General features: G+C 36.3%; 3 protein-coding genes across 3 annotated transcripts; all 3 read left to right on the forward strand.

The window, feature by feature from the left end:
- The first annotated feature begins 1,669 nt into the window (after window positions 1-1,669).
- On the forward strand, window positions 1,670-3,136 carry LOC113804194 (serine-aspartate repeat-containing protein I-like). The gene is made up of 4 exons (XM_070137528.1): window positions 1,670-1,733; window positions 1,878-2,037; window positions 2,191-2,361; window positions 2,521-3,136. The coding sequence occupies exons 1-4, from the start codon at window positions 1,722-1,724 to the stop codon at window positions 2,889-2,891; spliced, it is 714 nt and encodes a 237-aa protein (XP_069993629.1). The 5' UTR covers window positions 1,670-1,721; the 3' UTR covers window positions 2,892-3,136.
- A 2,272-nt stretch (window positions 3,137-5,408) lies between these two features.
- Window positions 5,409-6,572, forward strand: LOC113820942 (uncharacterized). Its single transcript, XM_070137529.1, has 3 exons — window positions 5,409-5,472; window positions 5,622-5,781; window positions 5,948-6,572. Exons 1-3 carry the CDS (start codon window positions 5,461-5,463, stop codon window positions 6,343-6,345), a joined length of 570 nt encoding a protein of 189 aa, XP_069993630.1. The 5' UTR covers window positions 5,409-5,460; the 3' UTR covers window positions 6,346-6,572.
- A 2,462-nt stretch (window positions 6,573-9,034) lies between these two features.
- LOC138866004 (uncharacterized) lies at window positions 9,035-9,858 on the forward strand. Its single transcript, XM_070137530.1, has 3 exons — window positions 9,035-9,098; window positions 9,247-9,406; window positions 9,560-9,858. The coding sequence occupies exons 1-3, from the start codon at window positions 9,087-9,089 to the stop codon at window positions 9,784-9,786; spliced, it is 399 nt and encodes a 132-aa protein (XP_069993631.1). The 5' UTR covers window positions 9,035-9,086; the 3' UTR covers window positions 9,787-9,858.
- Window positions 9,859-10,000: the final 142 nt, after the last annotated feature.

Consider the following 10,000-nt stretch of genomic DNA (forward strand, 5'->3'; position numbering starts at 1 on the left):
AGTGATTTGATGCCATTATCTTCATACAGATTCGCATGACGATTTTGAGATTTGAGTTCATGATTTCAATTCACAAAGTGAATTTGTCACTTTCCTGCACATCGGGCAACAGTTATCATTTTAAGCATACTGAAGATCATCAAATCAAATTTCAATTATTTATAATAGTTTTAGACACTCTAAGTCAGTTCTAACGACACACACACACACACACGCACACACACACATATATATAAACATAACACAAGCAACCACGAATTCAAAAAAGGCAAACAATTCAGAATGCCTTTCAGTCTGAGTGCATCAGGCATAAATCAACTGCTTGCATGACCAGTCCCAGGGACTGGCATTCGCGCTTCACCTTTTTGAATCGCGACTCGGATTTCTAAACCTGCCCAATAAGGCGATTCATATCCCTGCAAACCTTTCATAGACTGTGCGTATGTGTGAATACATACATATATATGCATGCATATATATGTGTATATATATTCATATGTATTTATATATATGTACATATGTATAGACATATGTACACACACACACATGCATATGTATATACGTATATATATACATACATGTGTGTGTATATATACATACACACACATATATATATATATATATATATATATATATATATATATATATATACTTGTGTGTTTATATACATACACACATATATAAATATGTATGTATACATATATGCATATATCTATACATATTAATGTCTGTGTGTATGTGAACGAATATATTTATTCATATATATGTGTGTGTATACAAATATAAATATATATATATATATACATATATATACGCATATACATGTAGCTGTATATGTGTGTGTGTGTGTGTGTACATGTACATATATGTGTACTTATTTAAATATATGAATATATGTATGTATATATATATATATATTCATATATATACATATATATATATGTATGTATACATGTATACAGATACGTATATACATATATATACATATGTGTATGCACGTGTGTGCATACACATATAAATATATCCAAATATATACGTATGTATGTGTGTATATATAAACAATGAATTCAAGATCTGGAACTCATGGAGGGGGGGGGGCTTTCAGTATGCCAAGGATTTACTTGAAAATCTCGATTTCGAGTCACACTGAACATTGTCTCATCCTAGTGAGACCGTCTAATCTTCATAATCAGTATTAATTACAAATGATTATTCCTTCTGGAAAAGGGTACCGATGAAGTCTATTGGCATTGATAGATCATGATCAGAGCCTACAAGCTAAGGAAGGTTCGGAATCTGTAGGAAGTGCAATGCTCCCCGGGACTAATTTTCATGACGATGACACTGATATATGATATGGCTGATAGTTCCGTACTACCGGTCTGGGTCTGTTCACGCGAGAAACGGTTGTGGTCATAGTTCACATTTTCTCTAATCATAACTCAATTTATGGATGATACTTACTGTATATAAACCATAAGTATATAAACATTTCTTTCCTAAAAATAGTTAGCAAACATGTTAAGATCCAAGTACTTGTATTAAACAAATAATTAAAAGTTTTTTTTTTCCTTAAGGAAAGTGAAAAAAACTCAAACGTAGTAACTCCACGAATGACGTCATCATTTGTTCCCCTTACTATGGACTGCGTATATAAGCCTGCGACGAGCCTAGTCAGCTGTCAGTCGTCCATCTCGGATTCCTCAAGACGAATATTCATCATGAAGGTTATGGTAAGATCTCGCTCTGACTAAAGTTATGAGCACTTCAATTTGTATTTTCAATAAGAATAGGACAGTAAGCCATAGAACATTCATGGTGCGGCCTCCATGGGAAAATGTTTCATACATTTGATGCACTGTTTAACATCGTAACAGCTGGTTCTCGCTCTGGTGGCCTGTGCTGCTGCCATGCCCTCTCCTCACCCCGGCTTCGTCTACTCCTACGGCCATCCATACGTCCACTCCTCCTACCCCGTCGTCAACTCTGCCAAGGCACATACCCCTGCCAGCACCGTGCCCCTCGTCTACCCCTACGGTCAGTCTCATACTCAAAACATTTTCTCTTTTAAATGTATCTCTACATTTTGACAAAATTGTTCTATTGAAAACGATATCATAATGCCATCAAATATTCGTAATTCAGAATTCTTTATTATACATATCGCGCTAAATATTCCTCCTCCAACAGGTCAAAATCTCCCCCAAACCTACACCTACCCCCACACCTTCCCCAACACCTTCCCCAACACCTTCCCCTACAGCTTCCCTTACACTTACCCCTTCATGGTCAAGGCCGACGAGGCCGTCGAGGAGGAACCTATGGCTGAGGAAGAAGCTGCAGGCATGGAAGAGCTTATGGGTGAGGAGGAGCTAATACATCTTTCAAATGTATCTTTACATTTTGACAAAATTTAGAATATTCCTTATTCTGTTCAAAGTGATATGAAAATGCCATCAAATATTCGTAATTCAGAATTCTTTATTATACATATCGTGCTAAATATTCCTCCTCCAACAGGTCACAATCTCCCCCAAACCTATACCTACCCCCACACTTTCCCCAACACCTTCCCCAACACCTTCCCCTACAGCTTCCCTTACACTTACCCCTTCATGGTCAAGGCCGACGAGGCCGTCGAGGAGGAACCTATGGCTGAGGAGGAAGTTGCAGGCATGGAAGAGCTAATGGCTAAGGAGCTGATGGCTGAGGAGCTAATGGCTAAGGAGCTGATGGCTGAGGAGGAGCTAATGGCTGAGGAGGAACTTATGGTTGAGGAGGAACCTATGACTGAGGAAAAAGCTGCATCCGATGAGGAACCAGTGGCTAAGGAGGAACCTATGGCTGAAGAAAAGGCGGTAGCAGAGGACAAACCCGTCGCTGAGGAATAGGACGACACTCTCAGCATCCTTCCTCACTGGGACTGGGAGGAGGAATCGCGAGTCCTCGTAGCCTCGTCTAGCGAGGAGTTCGAAGGACTCGTTGAGCCTCCTCAGCTTCCCTTCAAACGAGATCTCTAGGCTGCCCTTCGTTGCAACAGAAAACTGATGATGAAAATTCTTATCACCAAAACTGGACTTTCTCTGGGATTGTTATACAGGTTATTGGTCTACCAAAAATAAAGTACAAATCCTAATGTTTAATTCACTTAACCTTTCTTTTTCTTAACTTTATGAAATTAGTATTAGGTCAACAGAGTATATTTAACTCTTATTTATTTACCTATCAGCATTTACGCATCTGTATTCATACAATGTGTATTTATTGTAATCGATTCCTGTTTGAATATGTACAGATATCTGTCTAGCCAGATAATGCATACATTATATATGTTTATATACGTATATATATATATATATATATATATATATATATATATATATTTACACATATATGTATGTATATATATTGAAGTATATACACGCATAAATATATATACATATATGAAAAAATTATATACATATTTACATATCTATACATATATACATTCTTTCTCTCCTTTTCGTGCTTTCTTTTAAGTTTATGCCATGGTAAGTAAAAAAAAAAAAAAAAATGGCGCTACAGAGTCTATTGTCTTATATATTGAAGGTCAATGCATAATCATAAAAAGTCAACAAAGCGAAACAAGTGAAAGACATGTTGCACTTCCTCTCTCCCTGCGCCTCTTCTGTCCCTCATTATGTTTAAATTACTTACGCTTTCTTTCTTTGACTCTTCTTTTATGCGGAAATGAATAACAAGTGATTTGATGCCATTATCTTCATACAGATTCGATTGACGATTTTGAGATTTGACTTCATAATTTCAATTCACAAAGTCTATTTTAGTCACTTTCCTGCACATCGGGTAACAGTTATCATTTTAAGCATACTGAAGATCATCAAATCAAATCTTAATTATTTATAATAGTTTTAGACACTCTTCAAGTCAGTTCTAAAGATACACACACACACACACATATATGTATATATATATATATATATATATATATATATATATATATATATATATATATATATATATAAACGCAACACAAGCAACCACGAATTCAAAAAAGGCAAACAATTCAGAATGCCTTTCAGTCTGAGTGCATCAGGCATAAATCAACTGCTTGCATGACCAGTCCTAGGGACTGGCATTCGCGCTTCACCTTTTTGAATCGCGACTCGGATTTCTAAACCTGCCCAATAAGGCGATTCATATCCCTGCAAACCTTTCATAGACTGTGTGCGTATGTGTGAATACATACATATATATACATGCATATATATGTGTATATATATTCATATGTATTTATATATGTGCATATGTATAGACATATGTACACACACATACATATATATATATATATATATATATATATATATATATATATATATATATATATATCTACATGTGTGTTTATATACATACACACATATATATAAATATATATGTATACATATATGCATATATCTATATATATTAATGTCTGTGTGTATGTGAACGAATATATGTACTCATATATATGTGTGTGTGTGTACAGATATTTATATATATATATACCTATATATACGCATATACATGTAGCTGTATGTGTGTGTGTGTGTGTGTGTGTGTGTGTGCATGTACATATATGTGTACTTATTTAAATATATGAATATATGTATGGATATATATATTCATATATATATATATGTATACATGTATACAGATACGTATATACATATATATACATATGTGTATGAACGTGTGTGTCTGTACATGCATACACACATATAAATATATCCAAATATATACGTATGTATGTGTGTATATATAAACAATGAGTTCAAGATCTGGAACCCATGGAGGGGGGGGGGGACTTTCAGTATGCCAAGGATTTACTTGAAAATCTCGATTTCGAATCACACTGAACATTGTCTCATCCTAGTGAGACCGTCTAATCTTCATAATCAGTATTAATTACAAATGATTATTCCTTCTGGAAAAAGGTACCGATGAAGTCTATTGGCATTGATAGATCATGATCAGAGCCTACAAGCTAAGGAAGGTTCGGAATCTGTAGGAAGTGCAATGCTCCCCAGGACTAATTTTCATGACGATGACACTAATATGTGATATGGCTGATAGTTCCGTACTACCGGTCTGGGTCTGTTCACGCGAGAAACGGTTGTGGTCATATTTAACACTTTCTCTAATCATAATTCAATTTATGGATGATCATTACTGTAAATAAGCCTTAGGTATATAAACATTTCTTTCCTAAAAATAGTTAGCAAACATGTTAAGATCACAGTACTTAAAATAAACAAATAATCAAAAGCTTTTTTTCTCAAGGAACGTTAAAATTCAAACGTAGTAACTCCACGAATGACGTCACCATTTATTCCCCTTACTATGGACTGCGTATATAAGACTGCGACGAGCCTAGTCAGCTGTCAGTCGTCCATCTCGGATTTCTCAAGACGAATATTCATCATGAAGGTTATGGTAAGATCTCGCTCTGACCTAAAAGTTACGAGTCCTTCAATTTGTATTTCCAATAAGAATAGGACACTAAGCCATAGAACATTCATGGTGCGGCTTCCATGGGAAAATATGTTTCATACATTTGATGCACTGTTTAACATCGTAAACAGCTGGTTCTCGCTCTGGCGGCCTGTGCTGCTGCCATGCCCTCTCCTCACCCCGGCTTCGTCTACTCCTACGGCCATCCATACGTCCACTCCTCCTACCCCGTCGTCAACTCTGCCAAGGCACATACCCCTGCCAGCACCGTGCCCCTCGTCTACCCCTACGGTCAGTCTCATACTCAAAACATTTACTCTTTCAAATGTATCTGTACATTTTGACAAAATTTAAAATATTTCTTATTCTGCTCAAAGTGATATGAAAATGCCATCAAATATTCGTAATTCAGAATTCTTTGTTATACACATCGTGCTAAATATTCCTCCTCCAACAGGTCACAATCTCCCCCAAACCTACACCTACCCCCACACTTTCCCCTACACCTTCTCCAACACCTTCCCCAGCACCTTCCCCTACAGCTTCCCTTACAATTACCCTTTCATAGTCAAGGCCGACAAGGCCGTCGAGGAGGAACCTATGGCTGAGGAGGAAGCTGCAGGCATGGAAGAGCTTATGGCTGAGGAGCTAATGGCTGAGGAGCTAATGGCTGAGGAGGAGCTAATGGCTAAGGAGCTGATGGCTGAGGAGCTTATAGCTGAGGAGGAACCTATGGTTGAGGAGGAACCTATGGCTGAAGAAAAAGTTACATCCGATGGTGAACCAATGGCTGAGGAGGAACCTATGGCTGAGGAAAAGGCGGTAGCAGAGGACAAACCAGTCGCTGAGGAATAGGACGACACTCTCAGCATCCTTCCTCACTGGGACTGGGAGGAGGAATCGCGAGTCCTCGTAGCCTCGTCTAGCGAGGAGTTCGAAGGACTCGTTGAGCCTCCTCAGCTTCCCTTCAAACGAGATCTCTAGGCTGCCCTTCGTTGCAACAGAAAACTGATGATGAAAATTCTTATCACAAAAACTGGACTTTCTCTGGGATTATCATACAGGTTATTGGTTTACCAAAAATAAAGTACAAATCCTACTGCTTAATTCATTTAACCTTTCTTTTTCTCAAATTTATGAACTGAGTATTAGGTAAACAGTAAATTAATTTCTTATTTATTTACCTATCAGCATTTACGCATCTGTATTCATACAATATGTGTTTATTGTTGTAATCGATGTATATACAGATATCTGTCGAGCCATATAATATATATATAAGTATATATATATATGCAGGTATGTATATGCATATACATATGATACATATACATGCCTTCTCTCTTTCTCGTGCTTTCTGTTAACTATATGCCATGGTAAGTAAAAAAAAAAAAAAAAAAAAAAAAAAAAAAAAAAAAAAGATGTCGCTACAGAGTCTATTCTCTTAAATATTAAAGATCAGTTGTCATAAAAAGTCAACAAAGCGAAACAAGTGAAAGACATGTTGCACTTCCTCTCTCGCTGCGCCTCTTCTGTCCCTCATTATGTTTAAATTACATTTTCTTTCTTTGACTCTTCTTTTATGCGGAAATGAATAACAAGTGATTTGATGCCATTATCTTCATACAGATTCCATTGACGATTTTGGGATTTGACTTCATAATTTCAATTCACAAAGTCTATTTTATTTACTTTCCTGCACATCGAGTAACAGTCGAGTATCATTTTAAACATATTGAAAATCGCCAAATCAAATTTTATTTATTTATAATAGTTATAGACACTCTTCAAGTCAGTTCTAACGATACACACACACACACACACACACACACACACACACACACACACACACACACACACACATATATATATATATATATATATATATATATATATATTATATATGTATGTATGTATATGTATATATAAACATAACACAAGCAACCACGAATTCAAAAAAGGCAAACAATTCAGAATGCCTTTCAGTCTGAGTGCATCAGGCATAAATCAACTGCTTGCATGACCAGTCCTAGGGACTGGCATTCGCGCTTCACCTTTTTGAATCGCGACTCGGATTTCTAAACCTGCCCAATAAGGCGATTCATATCCCTGCAAACCTTTCCTAGACTGTGCGTATGTGTGAATACAGATATACATACATACATATATATATATATATATATATATATATATATATATGTATGTATGTATATATATATATATATATATATATATATATATATATATATATATATATATATATATATATATATGCATGCATATATATGTGTATATATGTACATATGTACATATGTATAGAGATATGCACACACACATACATACATACATATATATATATATATATATATATATATATATATATATATATATATATGTGTGTGTGTGTGTGTGTGAGTGTGTGTGTGTGTGTGTGTGTGTGTGTGTGTGTGTATATATATGTGTGTGTGTGTGTGTGAGTGTGTGTGTGTGTGTGTGTGTGTGTGTGTGTGTGTGTTTATATACATACACACATACATATAGATATTTATGTATACATATATGCATATATCTATACATATTAATGTCTGTGTATGCTTATGTGAACGAATATGTGCGTGTGTATACAAATATAAATATATATATACATATATATACGCATATACATGTAGCTGTATATATGTGTGTGTGTGTGTGTGTGAGCATGTACATATATATGTGGATTTATGTAAATATATGAATATATGTATATATATATATGTATATGTATATTCATATATATATATGCATATATATTAATATATATGTATACATGTATACAGATATGTATATACATATATATACATATGTGTATGAATATGTGTCTTTGCATACATACACACATATAGAATTAAATCCATATGTATACACATGTATATACGTATATATAAACAATGAGATCAAGATCTGGAACCCATGGAGGGGGGAGGGTTTTCAGTATGCCAAGGATTTACTTGAAAATCTCGATTTCGAGTCACACTGAACATTGTCTCATCCTAGTGAGACCGTCTAATCTTCATAATCAGTATTAATTACAAATGATTATTCCTTCTGGAAAAAGGTACCGATGAAGTCTATTGGCATTAATAGATCATGATCGGAGCCTACAGGCTAAGGAAGGTTCGGAATCTGTAGGAAGTGCAATGCTCCCCGGGACTAATTTTCATGACGATGACACTAATATGTGATATGGCTGATAGTTCCGTACTACCGGTCTGGGTGTGTTCACGCGAGAAACGGTTGTGGTCATAGTTAACATTTTCTCTAATTATAACTCAGTTTATGGATGATCATTACTGTAAATAAGCCTTAGGTATATAAACATTTCTTTCCTAAAAATAGTTAGCAAACATGTTAAGATCCAAGTACTTATAATAAACAAATAATCAAAAGTTTTTTTTTTTTTTTTTCTTAAGGAGTGTGAAAAAAAATCAAACGTAGTAACTCCACGAATGACGTCATCATTTGTTCCCCTTACTATGGACTGCGTATATAAGCCTGCGACGAGCCTAGTCAGCTGTCAGTCGTCCATCTCGGATTCCTCAAGACGAATATTCATCATGAAGGTTATGGTAAGATCTCGCTGTGACTTAAAAGTTATGAGTCCTTCAATTTGTATTTCCGATAAGAATAGGACAGTAAGCCATAGAACATTCATGGTGCGGCTTCCATGGGAAAATATGTTTCATACATTTGATGCACTGTTTAACATCGTAACAGCTGGTTCTCGCTCTGGTGGCCTGTGCTGCTGCCATGCCCTCTCCTCACCCCGGCTTCGTCTACTCCTACGGCCATCCATACGTCCACTCCTCCTACCCCGTCGTCAACTCTGCCAAGGCACATACCCCTGCCAGCACCGTGCCCCTCGTCTACCCCTACGGTCAGTCTCATACTGAAAACATTTTCTCTTTCAAATGTATCTCTACATTTTGACAAAATTGTTCTATTGAAAGCGATATCATAATGCCATCAAATATTCGTAATTCAGAATTCTTTATTATACATATCGTGCTAAATATTCCTCCTCCAACAGGTCAAAATCTCCCCCAAACCTACACCTACCCCCACACCTTCCCCAACACCTTCCCCAACACCTTCCCCTACAGCTTCCCTTACACTTACCCCTTCATGGTCAAGGCCGACGAGGCCGTCGAGGAGGAACCTTTGGCTGAGGAGGAAGCTGCAGGCATGGAAGAGCTTATAGGTGAGGAGGAGCTAATACATCTTTCAAATGTATCTTTACATTTTGACAAAATTTAGAATATTCCTTATTCTGTTCAAAGTGATATGAAAATGCCATCAAATATTCGTAATTCAGAATTCTTTGTTATACATATCGTGCTAAATATTCCTCCTCCAACAGGTCACAATCTCCCCCAAACCTATACCTACCCCCACACTTTCCCCTCCACCTTCCCCAACACCTTCCCTTTCAGCTTCCCTTACACTTACCCCTTCATGGTCAAGGCCGACG

This window comes from Penaeus vannamei, chromosome 23, assembly GCF_042767895.1.
Source record: "Penaeus vannamei isolate JL-2024 chromosome 23, ASM4276789v1, whole genome shotgun sequence".
Classification (NCBI taxonomy): Eukaryota; Metazoa; Arthropoda; class Malacostraca; order Decapoda; family Penaeidae; genus Penaeus; species Penaeus vannamei.